A 17,960-nucleotide genomic window follows, 5' to 3' on the forward strand; every position below is an offset into this window, starting at 1 on the left:
AACTGGGCCACACAGGCACCCCTGTCTCCTAAAAAATTTTTAGGTCATCTAAGGCCTCCATTTGCCCCTTGGAGCCCGTCTGATTTTTCTTTACAAGGGTTGCCTGTCTCCCTTTCTATCACATCATTCCCAGGAGCTTAGACACAAGCTCTAGTACAGCACTGCCCCCATAGAACTTAACTGTAGTGGATATGTTCTGTATGAGCGCTGTCCAACACAACTGCCAGTACCGCTTGTGACCACTGAGCACTTTAAGTGTGGTTAGAGTGACTGAAGAACTTAATTTTTACTTGTATTTAATGAGATTTTTCTTACATGCAGGCAGCAGAGAAATGGAGTTGTATGTAGTTAAGGGCTTCCCACTGCAATTAGAATATAATCCCAACTCCGTTCCATAACCAAAGGCCCGTGAAAGACTTGCCTGGGCCTACCTTTCCCACATTCCATTCTCTGCCTCATTCTCACAGCTCTGGTCTCTCCGTCCTTTCCCAGTAACAAGCCGTTTTAGGAGTTTTTGCATGGGCTTTTCTTTTTATGGGACACTATCCTGGTCTTTACTTGCTTTTACTCTTTCCTATCCTTAACGTCTTGGGTTGTCACCTCTTCAGAGGCTTTCTCCGACTACCGTCTACAAATCACAACTACCCCTTGTTTTTCTTCCTCTTTTTCCCTTCAAAGCCTTAGCTCTTCCTTCCTTCTTGTCTATCATCTCTCTCTTCTGATGTTGGCTAGTTCAGCTCGGCTTCTTCCCCACTGGAATTTAAAACTCGTGGAGAGCAGACAATAGGTTTTCTCTCGCGTGTGTCGAGTTGCAGACGCCAGCACAGACCTGCCACACACGGCTATAGATGAAGGATCTGCGCCCTGGACACACCGCCAGCGGAGGGATGAATGAGCGGGCAAAGGGGCGAGCAAGAGAACCCACGCGTACCCATACGGAAGCAGCCAAGCGCAGCCGCTTAAGGAGCAGCGGAAGCCCCGCCTCTTCCGGCCGCGGCACGGACACCTCGGCAGCCACGGCGGCGGGGCCGCGGCGGGCGCCGACTCGGCCCGCCCCCTTACCCCCGCCCCGCCCCGCCCCGCGCCGCCGCCGGCCCGGCCGCTGTCAGCTCTCCTCAGCGTCGGGCCGAGGCGCTGTGTATGCTGAGCTGCTGCGGCCGCAGGCTGCTGCACGTCCTGGGCCTTAGCTTCCCGCTGCTGACCCGCCGGCCGCTTTTTCTCTGCCCTCACCGCCTCATGAAACCTCTGGTCGTGTTCGTCCTCGGCGGTCCTGGCGCCGGCAAGGGGACCCAGTGCGCCCGCATCGTCGAGGTGAGGCCCGGGCAGCTGGCGCGCTCCCTGGGCTTGACCGGACGCCGGGACGGCCTGTCCCGCCGCGCCGGGCGGTCCGCGCCCCCCGGAGCCGCGGACTAAGCGGACTACGAGTCCCGGCGACCATTGCGTCGACCGCGCGGCGGTGGTCGAAGGGTCCTGAGGCGCGCGGCCTTTCGGGACTCGTAGTCCACGTCCGCCCGCCTCGGGGGCGCCCTGAATAGAGGGGGACCGCTTGGGGTCGCTTTGTTCCCGCGCCCCTCTTTCCTTACAATTTGGGGACCAAGTTCGTCTCGAGAGTGGGCTGGGAGGGGGATCCGGGAAGATCAGCCTTTGGGGACTCCCGGCGCGCCGAGGTCAGTGTGTCGCTGGTTGTGAGGTGGGTGAAGGCAGCGGGAGCGTGGGTTCAGGTTTGAGGCAGTGAGCGCTCGCAGCTGTCTGGAAGGGAGACCGGTTTATCCACTCTGCCCCTTCCCGCAAGCCCTTTGTAAACACCTCCGCTAACCTAACCCTGGTCTTAATCCTGGAAAGGAACCCCGGGGGACAGGGTGTTGCTAAAGGTCTTCTGTGATCTGCCCGGAGCACTTTTCTGGCCTTGTCAGTGGCAGTACCAGCTCTGAGGCTCAGCCCGATTCGTGTGGTCGAAAAGCCGCGGAGCAGAGTAGGAGTTCAAGCTTCAACCTCTGGTCCCGCTGCCAACTCACGCTTTTGTCCGTGGCCAAGTCACTTCCTCTCTTGTCTCAGTTGCACTCTAGACCGTACGAGGATCTCCACCCAGATTTAAACTCCATGTAAAATACATCCCAGCTCTAAAATTGTGTTTCTTTTTTTGTTGTTGCTTCACGACGTGTTCAGGTTACCGGTTCAATTCTGTAAATTTTCGAACAGATAAACGTGGTTAGCTGCAGTAACACTGTGAGGAGAAAGGCTTATTGGAAAATCTGGGGAATGGAATTGGGAGGGAAGGAAAACAGGGTATGTAGAAACGAGAGGCGCCCAGTGGTGCTGTGAAACACCCAGACAATCCTTGTGAAACTCGGTGACCACAAAAGTTTTGACCCAGAACTCTAAAATAATGCCCTCTTCTGTTCCACGACGTGGCTTATATTATTAGCTTTGGGCTTTCATTCCTCCCCTATGTTCCTACAGTCCACGCCTGTCCTATATTTTATTCTCTAAAGAGCATCCAAGGCGAAGTGGTAACATCTATTTCATTACTGTTTTACAGCTGTCTTAATAATTCCTGATCATTTTTAGGAATGAAAGTGGGACTAATTAAACAAAAAAACTCCACATAAATATTTGGCTTCTTATTTTTGTTGGTTCTTTTAACTTTTTAAGACAAGAGGCAATTGAATGATTTCAGGTTTGTTTTTTATTTTTTATTTTAATTTTTTTTGTGTGTGTGTTTTTTTTTTAAAGATTTTATTTATTTATCTGACAGACAGAAATCACAAGTAGGCAGAGAGGCAGGCAGAGAGAGAGGAAGGGAAGCAGGCTCTCCGATGAGCAGAGAGCCCGACGCAGGGCTCAATCCCAGGACCCTGGGATCATGACCTGGGCCGAAGGCAGAGGCTTAACCCACTGAGCCACCCAGGCGCCCCTATTTTTTATTTTATTTTTAAAAAGATTTTATTTATTTATTTGATAGAGACACAGCAAGAGAGGGAACACAAGCGGGGGGGGGGGCGGTTGGGGGTAGGTGAGAGAAGGAGAAGCAGGCTTCCCACTGAACAGGGAGCCCCAAGATCTGAGCAGAAGGCAGAGGCTTAATGACTGAGCCACCCAGGTGCCCCTGTTTTGTTTTGTTTTTTTTGTTTGTTTGTTTTTGTTTTTAATGTCTGAGATGACTCTTACATGTATATAGCATAATAGGGGAAGGAGAAGAGATTTCAGAGCCAAACAGATATGGGTTCAAACCCTAACTCTGCCATTTACTGTTTCTTTTCTTCTTTTTAAGATTTTATTTATTTTTAAGTATCTCTACGCCCAACATGGGGCCTGAACTCACAACCTGGAGATCAAGAGTTGCATGCTGTACTGACTGAGCCAGCTAGGTGCCCCCCATTTACTGTTTCTTTAGAACCAGGGAAATTGTTACTTTTAGCTGGCCTTCCTCTGTGAAAAGAGAAATAATACCTGTCTAGCATGGTAGTTGTGAATGTTAAATGAGGTAAAATAGGGGCGCCTGGGTGGCTCAGTGGGTTGAAGCCTCTGCCTTTGGCTTGGATCATGATCCCAGGGTCTTGGGATGGAGACCCCCATCGGGCTCTCTGCTCAGCGGGGAGCCTGCTTCCACCTCTCTCTCTCTCTCTCTTTGCCTGCCTCTGCCTACTTGTGATCTCTGCCTGTCAAATAAATAAATAAAATCTTAAAAAAAAGTGAGGTAAAATATCTGGCACACATCGAACCAGATAATTTTTTCCCTCCATTTTAGACTTCCTGTTCTGAGTTTATGAAGTTGGTTATTTCTACTTTGAAGTAGTATTACTTTAAAAATTGGTTTTTGATAGCTATATTTGAGTGCATTTAAATATTTTGTTTCTGAATCATAATGTGGCTTTAAATATCCACATCCAAACTAATAATACTCATATTACTCCACTGCTTTAAAAATAATCTACACATTCTGTAACTAGTATTTATTCTTTACTCAGTTCAGTAATGGCTGATAATGTTTTAAATCTGTTGATTATCAACTCTAAGATTTTCATAATTAAATGTTTCCTAATGTATTATTCTTTAATATTTTGGCAATTATATAAGCTTAAGTTGTTTTAAACTGTCATCTTCTTTCATGAAAATAGTTGCTCTTGATTCCAGTGGCCATAAACAATTAAGTTAATTTCTACAAATTACATATAGTTTATAATTTAGCAATTGCTATCTCCTAACTGACTAAATTGAACAATGGAATGTCTATGAACAGTTAAGTCAGAGGTGTCCACCCCCCCTCAGGAGTCTTTTGTGTTTTGACTCAATTTTTTATTTCATAGGCAAATATAAACTGAATTTTAAACAACTATAATTCTGGGGACTAAGTTTTTTTTCTGTAAGGAAAAAGTTCTGTAACTCAAGGTTAAATTCCTATCATGCCAATGCTAATTTAGCTCACAGGGTACCTGAAATGTAGTTGAAATAAATTTGGGGAGGTGGGGAATTACACTGATTTCCAACTCAGGCTGCCAGAAGTACCTATTTGGGCCTGGCTATAGAATCTGAGACTATTCGGTCCTCCAGTATCCTAGGACATTGCGGTTAGTGATGAGGGTATAACGGGAGGGAAGCTGGATTGTAGGTATATATGTATTTATTATCTATTTCTTTTCTCCCTTCCCTCCCTCCTTTTCCTTCCTGGTGATGAGTTTTATCTCTGCTACTTACTCTCCCAGACCTTGAGGAAGAAAAGGCAAATCTGATGCAGTATTTTCTGAAACTGTTCTGAACTGGGATGGGAGAATTTGAGGGAGATTTGGGTTTTGACTTTGCCCATTTATTTGTACTGGTCTTCCTCAGTTTTATTTTCTAACTAATTGTTTCTAAATCTGTGTCCTCTTGTACTCAATTTGTTTTTGAAAATTAGTGGTTTTCTAAATCAGTGCAATCCTTTCAGAGTTAAGTGCTTAGAGTTATTGTGGAATAACTTGTTACTAAAAAACGGCAGGGATACTGTGTCATTTTTTTAATTTCTAAAATTAAGCTTTATATTGTTTTGGCCCAAGAAAAATTTTGGTGCCATAACCTAAATTTGTCTTTCAAAATAACCACAATTTTGCATGTGTTAGCTGGAAGGATATTTAAACCTCCTCTCTCTCTCTTTTTTAAAATGTTTTTTATTTATTCATTTGAGACAGAGAAATACAGAGAGTGCATGAGCAGGGGGAGAGGGAGAGAGATGAAGGCTCCTCGCTGAGCTGGGAGTTCATGCAGAGCTGATACCAGGACATTGAGATCATGACCTGGGCTCAACCATCTGAGCCACCCAGGCGCCCCTTAAACCTCCTCTCTTTTAAAGATTTGCTTACTAAATTATGCTAAAGCTGATCTCAATGCCAGATTGCTTTCTTTAGTACCCCAAAAGCATTCTTGTCATCTGTGTCATAACTTTCTCCATGGACCAGAAACTCCTACTTTGTATGGTCTTCCTACCTACTGTGCTTAGAAATTTTGGGATGCTATTAACTTTAAGCATGTAGAAATCAGAGAGTTGATTTTATTTGCCATTGTGTTTCTAGTGTTGAACATTGTACCCGGCACATAGTAAGGGCTTAGTAAATACTTTTTTGAATTAGTAGTTGTAGAGGATGCTGGTTTGTCCTAAGATGTGAAAAGTTTTAAAATTTGGTCCCCAGGGGGCGCCCAAGTAGCGGTTAGCTCTCCCAATTCCAGGACAGAAATGCTTGAATGAGACCTAGCTCTGCCATACTCAGATTTCTTTTAAAAGATTATTTATTTATTTATTCGACAGACAATGAGACAGGGAATACAAGCAGGGGGAGTGAGAGAGGGAGAAGCAGGCTTTACGCTAATCGGAGAGCCGGATGCTGAGCTTGCTCCAAGGACCTGGTATCAGGACCTGAGTCCAAGGCAAACACTTAAGGACTGAGCCACCCAGGCACCGCTAAGTTTTGTTATGTAACATTTCTGCTTACTCTCCGTGAATAAATGGTATGGTTGTGAAAATCTGCTGACTATTCTAAAATATCCAAGCTCCCGATCACAAATTGCCAAAGCAGATAATGGCTCATAGAAGAAACTTGATATAGGCAGATTTACTAAACATTCCCTTGTTTAAAAACAAGCCTTTCTCTCCTTTTGGGGGGACAGGATAGAGTAAGAGATAAGTTTTTTTTTTTTTAAATAATAGAAAGTTTAAATTATCTATAAAAGAGTCCACAGAATTCTTGACTCTTCTGAAGTACCTACCTACCACCTTTCTATTAAAGATGGTTGTAACTTAGAATTTTTTTTTTTTTTTTTTCGGTTAAGAACTTCTAGGAGGGGAGAATGTATTGAGATATTACCATCACTACTTTTGAAAACTTTCTTTTTTTTTTTCTTTCTATTTTAAGTTACAAAAGTAATACATAGTTGTTTGGGAAAAGTAAAATCCTCTCTAATTCTGATGCCACTGGTTTTTACTGCTTCCCCATCTCTTTCTCAATATTCTTAAAAATGCTAGTGTATATATATGTGGGGTTTTTTTTTTTTTTTTTTTACCTCCAGATGGAATTCTTCTGTTTTCTACTGAATGTATCATGGATATCCTTTCAGGTCTTTACATTTTTTTTCTTTAAAGAAATTCATTTTTTTTTTCTTTAAAGATTTTATTAGAGCATGAGCGAACGAGAGAGAGAGAGAGAGAGAGAGAGCGCGCACGCGAGAGTGAGCGTGAGGTTGGGGAGGTGAGCAGCATGCAGAGGGAGAAGCAGACTCCGAGTTGAACAGGGAGCCCTATGCAGGACTCTACCCCAAGGACCCTGAGATCATGACCAGAGCCAAAGGTGGACACCTAACGGACTGAGCCACCCAGGCACCCAATTTAATTTGTTCTTAGTAGTAGCTGTAGAATATTCCATAATATGCATGTTCTATAGCATGGTTTTACCATTCCCCTATTGATGGACATTCAGGATAGTCTCCAGGAATTATTTTGCTATTGCGAACAGTACTTCAGAAAACTTCCTTGTAAATACAACATTGCATATGGATGCTGTTTTTGTAAGTAAAGTACCTTAAAGTAGGATTGTTCAGTCAGAGGATATGTGCATTTTTTATTTTAATTGATAATTGTCAGAATACTTCTCAAATACATTATACTTACTACATTTCTGTCAGCAGTGTATGGTTCTTTATTAGCACAGGATGGTTATCAATCACTTTAATTTTTGCAAACTGGTACCTCTCCTTTCTAAAGTTTTTCTGAGTAAATTCCTCATTTTTTCAAAGGTGAAGAGGCATAATTTAAAAATATCCTTTTACTTGTCATTTGTTCAGAAAACAGTTTTTTGAGAGCTGGGCACTGTGATTGTTGCTAAGATGAATAAAGCACAGATCCTTCTCTTAAAAGCTTTTAGTTAGTGTGGAGGCAAGGAAGTTAATCGGTGACTTCTACAGAATCGAGTGGTAAATTCTGTGATACAAACCTACTAAATCTACCATTTAGATAAGGGACATTTAAATTTCAGTCCAGTGGGACAGGGAGGTCTTTCCAGGGGAGGTGATATTTCTGAAATCAGTTTTGAAGGACAGTAGGAAAGAAGCAGCTGGGAGGTGTGGGGGAGTAGAGAACACTTAAAGCAGAATTACCCTTAAACAGGGTAATTGGAGGTTTCATTTCTGAGAAAAGCCGAATGAGAGAAAACCTATATGAGATTGACCCAGAAAACACTTCCTGAATGCAGACTTGTGCTGTATCTGTGTATGGGGACACAGGCTTCTTGAGGCTTTCACTTTTGTAAAGATAGATGCACACTTAACAGAATTTTATGCGAAAAGATATGAAAAACTTCTGCAAATATTCAAGTTTACATTACATTTTTAAAAAACTGTTTATCTTGTAGTTCTTCCTTCTGAGTTATTGTAATGTCTTCAAGGGTGGGGACCCTGGCTTTTACTCCTTCTCCTACCTGGTGTTTGAAATGCTTGCTCATCTTTCAGATTTACCTTGTTACGGAGATTCCCAGACAATCTCAGTTAATGGTGCCCTTATAGTGTCTCAGTAATTTTTTTCACAACTACCCTAGTCCAAAATAAATGTCTAAGTAATATTTGTTAAGAAATTAGATCTGAACAATACTTAGGTATTTTCAAACAACTTGTGATCTTTGACCACAGTTCCAGACTTACACCTTCCTAAACCCTTAGAATTTCCCAACTGTTGAGAGTTACAAAAGTGTTTCTTGTTATGTTGATGAGGTAGGGTTTGGACCCCACCTAAGGTGGGGGTGGGGTGCTGGTTGACCGGAAAACCAACTCTATGATCCGAGGATTGGAACTTTTAGTCTCACCCCTCCCCTTCACCTCCAGGAAGGGGAGTGAGCCTGGATGTTTAATCAGTTGCCAATGGCCAGTGGTTTAATCAATCATGACTATGTAATGGAGCTTCCAAAAATGAGGGCGGGGTCAGAGAGCTCCTGGTTTGATGAACACATGGAGAGTCCAGGGGAGTCGTCTGTCTGTAGAGGCACTGAAGCTCTGTGCCCTTGTGCTGTGCTTATATCTGGCTGTTCCTGAGTTATAACCTCTTCATAGTAAACCAGTGATCTAGAAAGTAAAATATTTCTTTGAGTTTTGTGAGCCATTCTAGCAAATTAATTAAACCCAAAGAGGGGGCTTGGGGCCCTCTAATTTATAGCCAGTTGGTTAGAAGTACAGGCAGTACCTTGGACTTGGGACTGGGCTCTGAAGTGATTGTGGTGGGGGGCAGTCTTGTAGAGCTGAACCTTTAACCTGTGGAAGCTGATGAATCTCTGGGTAGATGGTGTCAGAATTGAGTTGAATTTTCACGCACTCTGATGGTGTTTGAGAATTGTGTAAGGGAACCTGCCCCTCAAATTAGAATTGGGTCCAGGAACCCCAAAGACTAGCCCATGAGACCATAAACTCCATATGGGAGGAGAACCCTGAATTTCTGATTTACTTTCATATTTTTAGTATCCAGCACAATGTCTGTTATAAATTGATGCTCAGTGAACATTTAAGTAGATTTTGAAGCCATTCAGATCTACCCCCTTGATGAGTTAAAGTTTTGCTTTTTAGTTTCTTCCACTGAAAATTTGGGATATTAATTTACTTTTCATGGTGATTATGAGGATTAATTAAAAATGTCTGGCAAAGTGCCTAATACATGTTATTATTACTTCATATATGTTAGCACACTCCCTCCCCTTTGCCTACTCTGTGCTTATCCATAAATAGTCAATGAAGGAAATGATTTGAGCAGTGTAAGTAGCTATACTTTGTGTACATGTTGGTACAGATAGATACATTCTTAGTCATTATACTGAAGAAAAATTGAACTGAAGGGATATGAATTAATATCAAAGTGTCATACCTGTGTGTTGTCTATTGGGCAATATGTAGAGTTCAGATTCTAGAGTCAGACTGCCTGGGTTTGGTTTTCATCCTAACATCTACTGTGTGTGTGCCACCTCAGCCAAGTCATTTAATCTCTCTGTGCTTAAATTTCCTCATCTGTAAAATGGGAATAATTATATAATATCTACCTCATAGGGGTGGTGTGCAGATTAAATGAGCTAATATTTGTTAAGTTCTTAGAGCAGTGCCAGGCACGTAGTAAATCATACATAAATGTTAGCTGTTTTTATTATCATCATCTTTTTATGTGTTAATTTTTTATATCTCCCTCCCCCATCTGCTTTCTTTGACTTGATTGAGACACCCACCCCCATTTACTCCCTTCTACTTTGGTGGCTCTTCAGTCTGTTCATAATGATTGCCCTAGAAATTTTAAGCATACATGTTATTTAACTTAAGTCTAATATTGATTAATATTTTTATTCTCCCCACTCCTAAACAATAGAAATGCTTTAGGATGCTTAACTCGATGTTCCATCCTCTTCTGTTTTCCAGGATTTAAATACTGCAGTAATTTTTTTAAATCCCTGCAAACGATGTGTTATTGTTTTATAACAGTGATGTAATGTTTGTAGAATAACACATATATACCAATTTGTCTATTCACCATCTATTTTTGCATCTCAGAACTTCCTTCTTTTTTCCTTAACAAGTTTCTTTAATCAGTATGGGCTTGTGGTTAGGAATTGTTTGCTGTTTTCTCTGCATGGTAGCTTCTCTTTTCTGGTAGCCACTAAAAATATCATCCTTTTGGGGTTCTGACTTTACATGGAGCTCTTTGATCTGATCTTCAGCCCTATTTAGGCCTAAGTCTTTGCCCCCTTTCTCCAGTTTGTGGGCCATTAAATGCCAGGTTCTAGCCATCAGATTGGGGGTGGGAAAAGACCTCAGGGCAGCCATAATTCTAGCAGGCACTCACTCTAGATTTGTGCATTCTTGATTTAATTAAATCTGAGTTACTCTGGTTTTCTACCAGCTCCATCATGCATTGAAAAAGGATAATACACACACACGTGTGTGTGTGTGTGTGTGTGTGTATGTATGTATATATACGGGGTGCCTGGCTGGCTTAAAGTAGAACATGAGATTCTTGATCTTGGGATCATGAGTTAGAGCCCCACATTGGGTGTAGAGATTACTTAAGAAAATAAAGAAAAAATGTTATAAAAAATAATCAATTTGGGGTGCCTGGCTGGCTCAGTCAGTGGAGCATGTGACTCTTGATCTTGGGGTTGTGGGTTCAAGCCCTATGTTGGATGTAGAGCTTATTTTAGAATGAAATCTTTAAAAATACACACACATACACATATATCCAACTACATGGGTTTGCTATGCAGGGAGGAGTTTCCCTGAATGTACATATATATTCTCTCTCTATATATATATATTCTATATAGAATATATATATATATATATTCTACCCACATGAAAATTAGATGCCTTTACCTAAGTCTTAGCACCTTTTCAGTGTCTGTTCTTTCCCTTATCTGTACTCTCTTTGAAATCTACCTGATGTATACCCCTTGGGTTGAAGTTTCAGTGACAATAATGGGTTACTCTAAATGCCACATTGTAGTTAAAATGCTAATGGGGAGAGGACTTCAGTGACTGTGGACCTCCAAGTCACATAGGAGTACAGTATTTTTTTCTAACGATTGTCCTGAATTGAAATTCAGAGCACTTCAGAGGAGTTCTTTAGTAGTGGGACTTTTAGATCTTAGTAAGAGAGAAGGGGTGAGCTTGGATGATAACCTTCTTATTCATGTCATGTTGGCCTAATCACGCTGACTCATGTTAACCTTAAAGCTAATACTTTTAGCCCAATTGCCTATGTAAATGTATTTGCTCTAACATTCCTATTGCTTTAACCTGGCAAATCAAGAACATTTTTATAGACTGAACATGTGATAAGAGCATCTAGAATTTAATAAAGAACAGGTGTGAGTAGACATATTGTTTGCCAACAGTTTTATGATGCCTGGTAAATAAAGCTAACAAAACATTACTTTGGCAAAGGAAAAAGCACCAGTTGTTACCTACCATTCTCAGAAACTTTCTCTTTGAAGGACTGGGTCCCATGAGTTGCTTTCTATGCCTGGTTTCCATCAGTCTTCTCTAGAAGACCCAAAAGTTGGTTTTATTCATCATTAGGCTGTATCTTATATCAACAATTAAATATGTTTTACTTGGGGCTACATAAAAGACTGCTTCCCTGCTCACTATATGTTTGGAACTTCCGTGATGTATTTATCACTGGTGTGTGCCATTGGAAAGTATTACATGTTTAATTTAACCGATAAGATTTACCTTTATAACTATGTATGATTTAGGTAGATAATATGAATTAATATTTTCTTGTTGTCTATAGGGAGTAGAGAGACAGCCCAGAGGCTTTGATAATGTGATTGGGAATTGACTTAATGGCTAATACAGGTTGTTATATAGTGGACAGCTTTATTTGCTACTTACTTAGTGATTATTGGGTGAGGCAGGTGATAAGTGGAAATGATAATGGTGTCAGAAACGGTAGTGGTGTCATAAAGGCAAAAGTAAAGCAAGGGTTGTCAGAATCTGGCTGAATGGTGTAGATAGGCCCAATATGCCTGGCTCTTTGTGTTTGGATAAACTTCTCTCAACCCCATGCTAGGATACAACCGAATGATAAAGTACATCAAATTTGAATTTCCTTTTTAATTTCTACCAGGAGATTCTGTTATTTAAAGGCAGTAAGCTGCTTAAAGGCAAAAGACTGTCTCCAGGTCTGTCACCTAGGCATTGCCCTGGATGCCCACTCTGGATTAATAGTCAGACTTAGGTTCAAGTACTGGTTTCCTCTCCACTAACTGGCAAGTTGGTTTATTTCAATGTTCCTTTTTGTAAAAGGAGGGGTGTAGAAGTAGGTGGTATCCCAAGTACGTAAGTGTTAGATAGTATGTATTAGATAGTGTGTAATCCAGTGCAGTCATATTCAGAGGCAAATTATCCAGTCATTGTCAATATGTATACTTTCTGTGCCCTTCTGTGCTGTATGAATTGTGAGGGCCAAGGAATTGTATTTAAATCAATTCCCGAGTATTTCATGGTTACATAGAACTTCAGGCTGGTAACAAAGAATGTGTAAGGTGGGAAAAGGAATAGCTTTCTGAAACAGAATTGTGTGTATGTATTTTTTAATTATAAATATGTAAGAATTGTGGTATTAGGGTCAACTTTCTTACAATACCCCATAGAATTAGAAAGCATGTGGACTTTGAAGTCAGACGTTGGTTTGAATCTCAGTCTACCACCTGCAGCTGTATTCGCCAACTTTTCTGATTCTGTATCTTCATTTGTAAAGTGATGATAATGCCAACCTCACTGAGTTGTTAGGAAGATGAAATGAGGTGATGCTTCTACAATGTTCAGCACAATACATGATGCTGAGCGTGTAGATGGTAACATTTATTATTTTAGAAGAGATCTGTAGGAAAGAGATAAAGTAATTTAGGTAAAAGTAGTTGTGGGAAGCATTATTGTCATTGTTTGCTATAATACAGAGAGTGATTGCTCATACTGATCAGTTTATAAATTTCAAGAAAATCTGGTACAGTATTTTAGAGTCTACGGAATATGAAAGATCTTTGTGCTTAGAGAAAATATTTGGAGTTAGCTTACATTTGAAAATCCTAGAAAGGTGGGACTCCTGGGTGGCTCAGTCAGTTAAGCGTCTGCCTTTGGTCAGGTCTTGATCCCAGAGTCCTGGGATCAGTCCCATGTCAGATAGATGATGTGCAAGAAGCAGGGAACCTGCTTCTCTCTTTACTTGCCCCCCCCCCCACACACAACTTGTGCTCTCTCTTTCTCTCTGACAAATAAGTAAAACCTTTAAAAAAACCTAGAAAGGGTGAGTGGATTTAAGGAAGTTTATAGGATAAATGCTATTTATATTCAAAATAGATTATTAGATGCCAAATGGAGCTAATGACCTGATGATGTCATAAGCTAGTACTGTATGTATATCTTAACTGTCCTGTTATTAAAGATGCACATACTTCTTATTTTGATTACTTTTTTACTATGCAAGTAGTATAGACACCTTATACAAAATTTAGAAAATACAGATACATAGAAATAAGAATATAGGGGTTCCTGGGAGGCTCAGTCAGTTCTGCCTTTGGCTTCAGTCATGATCAAAGGTCTTGGGATCAAGCCCCAAATCAGTTCCCCACTCAGCGAGCAGTCTGCTTTTCCCTCTCCCTCTACTCCTCCTCCTGCTCATGCTTTCTACTCCTTTCTGAAATAAATAAATAAAATGGTTAAGAAAAAAGTATAAAAATTACCAGTATTCTTACCATCCAGAGAAAGCTACCACCAATCACTATTTTGGGGCATATTCTTCCAGACATTTTTTTTAGTAGGTTCAGGCTATCTGGAAACCTGCTTTTTCACTTATAATATTGTAAACATATTACCATGTTAATAAATATACTTTTATAATATAATCTATATAACAATATACCATATAGATGAGATAAATTATATATTTAACTTATTCTGTTTTGGAAATTTTGTTGTTTGTAATTTTTCCGAAATTATATATATTTTTAAACATTTTATTTATTTATTTCGGAAAGAGAGAGGAGGGAGAGCATGAAAGCATGAGCAGGGGGAGGGGCAGAGGGAGGAGCAGACTCTCCTTTGAGCAGGGAACCCAATGCCCGGCTTGATTCCAGGACCCCAGGATCATGACCCAAGCTGAAGGCAGATGCTTAACTGGTTGAGCCACCCAGGTTCCCCTGTGTTCTTTTTTTAAAAAAAATAACTTCATTGAGGGGCACCTGGGTGGTTCAGTGTGTTAAAAAGCCTCTGCCTTTGGCTCAGGTCATGATCTCAGGGTCCTGAGAGCATCAGGCTCTCTGCTCGGTGGGGAGCCTCGTCACCCCCCCCCCCCCCCCCGCCTGTCTGACTACTTGTGATCTCTGTCAAATAAATAAATAAAATCTTAAAAAAAATAAAAAAATAACTTCATTGACATAGAATTTACAACCAAATAATTCATCCATTTGAAGTGTATGTAACTCAGTGGTTTTGGTATATTGTTTATTTTTTTTAAATGTGGTAAAATATAACCAAGATTTCTTATTTTAACCATTTTAAATGTACAGTTGAGCAACATTAATCCCTTTCACCACTTTGTACAGCTGTCACCACTTTTCTAAAACTCTTTGATGCACAAACAGAAACTGATATACACGTAAGTCCCCATTCCTCTCTTTTCTCAGTCCCTGTTAACTTCTGATCTCCTTTCTCTCTTTATGAATTTGCCTATCTTGGGTCCTTCATAGAAATGGAATCCCAGTATTTGTCTTGCTGTGTCTGGCTTATTTCACTTAGAGTACTGTTTTCAAGGTACACATTAGCATGTGTCAGAACTTTCTTTTTATGACTGACTAATGTTTCATAGTATGTACATAGTATATTTTCTTTATCCATTTATCTGTTGTGGGACAGGGCTGCTTCCACCTTTTGGCTATTGTGAATAATGCTGCAATGAACTTTGGCATGCAAGCATCTGTTTGAGTCTATTTTGAATTCTTTTGGGTAAATAGCTAGGAATGTAATTGCTGGGTCATAGATGAGTTCTTTAACTTGTTGAGGAGCTGCCAAACTGTTTTCCACAGTAGCTATTAAAATTTTACATTCCCATCAACAGTGTAGGAGGGTTCTAGTTTCTTTACATCCTTATCAACACCTAATTAATTTTGGTTTGTTTAATTATAACCATCCTAGTAGTGTGAAGTGGTATCTCATTGTGGTTTTGATCTATATTTCCCTAATGACTAGCATAAGCATCTTTCTTGGACTTTTCAGTCATTTGTATATCTTTGGAGAAATGTCTATTCAAGTCCTGACCCATTTATTAATTTAGTTGTCTTTTTGTTGTTGAGTTATAGGAGTTCTTTATTCTAGATATTAAACCTTTGTCAGATAGATGATGTGCAAACATTTTATATTTAACCTTTTGAGCAACTGCTTGACTTTCAAAGTGGCTGCATCATTTTACATTCCTACCTACTGGGTATAAGGGTTCCAGTTTCTTGATGTACTGGCCCACACTTCTTATCTGGTTTTTTTTTTTTTTTTAATAGTTTTCCAGTGGGTGTGAAGTGGTATCATACTGTGGTTTTGTTTTGCATTTCCCTAGTGATTAATGATTTTGAGCAGCTATCTCATACTTACCAGGCATTTGTATATCTGCTTTGGAGAAATGTCTATTTGGATCTCTTGTCCCTTTTTTCATCTTTTTCCAGAATATTGCATTTTAAAAATTGTTCATTTTTTGAATTGGGTTATCATTTTATTATTAAGTAATAAAGTTGTTTACATATCTTAGATATAAGTCCCTTACCCAGATAGATATATGATTTGCAAATATTTTCTCCCATCCTGTGGATTGTCTTTTCATTTTCTTGGTAGTATCCTTGGAAGCACAGTAATTCTTAATTTTGATGAGGTGTTATATCTTGCCCATTAGAACATATGGTATGCTTTCTATTGCCTATGATTTATAAATTAAAAGACTGATAAGTGGGATGCCTGGGTGGCTCAGGCGTTAAGCGTCTGCCTTTGGCTCAGGTTATAATCCCAGGATCCTGGGATTGAGCCCCTCATCAGGCTCCCTGCTTGGCGGGAAGCCTTCTTTTCCCTCTCTCTCTGTGTGTGTTCCCTCTCTTGCTGTGTCTCTCTGTCAAATAAATAAATAAAATCTTAAAAAAAAAGACTGATAAATAAGTTTAAAACTAAAAAAGAGGACAGTTGGTAAGTATGTCTTATGCTTGGGACTGAGAGCAGGGGGTAGTGTTGGATGGAAAGGAAGAGTGGGAGTAACAGATTCTTAACTACTTTCTTGACTGATTCTAGGGCGTAACTGAGTCCAAGTTAAGTCGGATTAGTGAGGTGGGCGAGAGAAGTTGCCCATTTTGCAGGTGGTCTCCAGCATTATTTCTGTTGTGTAGTCATGGCAGGAAAAAAAATTTGCTGTAAAACTTCCCAGATGTTTACCACTTTTTCCATTATAGGAAGAAATTAGACTCTAATCAAGAACTGGGAGTCCCTTATATTCTGTTCTACATTATAAAAATGGGTACAGTCATCTGTGGCCAACATCGAATTCCAGGCCCGGCTAGGATTTGATAGCTATGCCATTAAAAATGTGTATTCTTAGGGGTGCCTGGGTGGCTCAGTTGGTTAAGCAACTGCCTTTGCCTCAGGTGATGATCCTGGAGTCTCAGAATCAAGTCCCGCATGGGGCTTCCAGCTCAGAGGGATGTCTGCTTCTCCCTGACTTCTCCCCTCTCATGCTCTCTCTCTCTCTTTCAAATAAATAAATAAAATCTTTTCTTTAAAAAAGTGTATTCTTAGACTGACTTTGATTGATGTTGATGCACAATGTTACTTTAGTTTCAGGTGTACATAGTGATTCAACATCTCTATAGGTTATGATGTAGTTATCACAAGTGTAGTCACTATACAATGTTATTACAATATTATTGATTATATTCCCTATACTGTATCTTCTATTCCCATAACTTATTCATTCCATAACTAGAAGCCTATGTCTCCCACTTCCCTTCACCTGTTTTGCCCAACCCCCTTATATTTGGCAACCATAAGTTTAGTCTCTGTATTTGTAGATTTGATTTTGCTTTTCGTTTATTCTTTTTTTTTGTCGACTTTTAGATTGAGCAAAATGTAATGAAACTAAACTTTATACTCCCAAATTGTAAAAACAGGTACTATCTTTCGAAGCCAAATAAATAATAGCTTTGGGATTCCTGGGTGGTTCAGTCGGTTAAGTGTCTGCCTTCAGCTCAGGTCATGATGGAGTCCCACATTGGCCTCCTTGGTCCACGGGGAGCCTGCTTCTCCTTCTTCCTGCTGCTCTCCCTGCTTGTGTGGTCTCTCTCTCTGGCACATAAATAAATAAAATCTTTGAAAAAAAATAACAATTTTGCTCACACTTTCTTCTGTTAGCACAGGTTGGTGGACTAAAATGAAGATGATTCTTTGTTAAAGTTAAGCAAGATTAATTATGTCTAAAAAATCAGTTGAGAGGGGTTGCTTAGCACAATAAAGTTCTGAAAGTGCTGCAAGGGGTTATTCTGGAGACTAGAATTAGTATGAGTATATTGCCTTTGCCATGAAGGTGTCATTTCCAGAAAAAACTTGCTTATAATTTTGGACTCTAGTGCCTAGAGTAGGACTTCATTGAAATATGTTTCCTTTTAAACCTTTGCTGCTGTGCCTTTTGGATTCTCTCAACTGAGTGTTGTCTCTAAATTTCCATCTGTTTCTAGGCTATAAAACTGAACTGTTTTCTGTCTTCTTCTATAACTCTTGACTTCATGCCCATGTAGTATGTTTTTGTGTTGCTATATTATGCTTTTGTTTCTCTTTTGTTTCAGGAATGGATCACTTTACAGAGAAATTTTTGTTCAAACACTTGAATTGATTTTTGTTCTATACTCTATAATAATTTAGTTTTAAATTTTAAAAAGTTTTTGATCGAG

At 40.0% G+C, this 17,960-nt stretch overlaps 1 protein-coding gene across 1 annotated transcript in view; it reads left to right on the top strand.

Annotated features, from left to right (window-relative positions):
• Positions 1–1,054: 1,054 nt before the first annotated feature.
• The window catches only part of CMPK1 (cytidine/uridine monophosphate kinase 1), a 35,501-nt gene continuing 18,595 nt past the window's right edge, over positions 1,055–17,960 (top strand). Inside the window, exon 1 of the mRNA XM_059136717.1 lies at positions 1,055–1,311. Coding sequence (XP_058992700.1) covers positions 1,141–1,311 — 171 coding nt within the window. The 5' untranslated portion in view covers positions 1,055–1,140. The remainder of the gene's footprint in view (positions 1,312–17,960) is intronic.

The sequence above is a fragment of the Mustela lutreola genome, chromosome 10, assembly GCF_030435805.1.
Source record: "Mustela lutreola isolate mMusLut2 chromosome 10, mMusLut2.pri, whole genome shotgun sequence".
In the NCBI taxonomy this organism is placed as follows: domain Eukaryota; kingdom Metazoa; phylum Chordata; class Mammalia; order Carnivora; family Mustelidae; genus Mustela; species Mustela lutreola.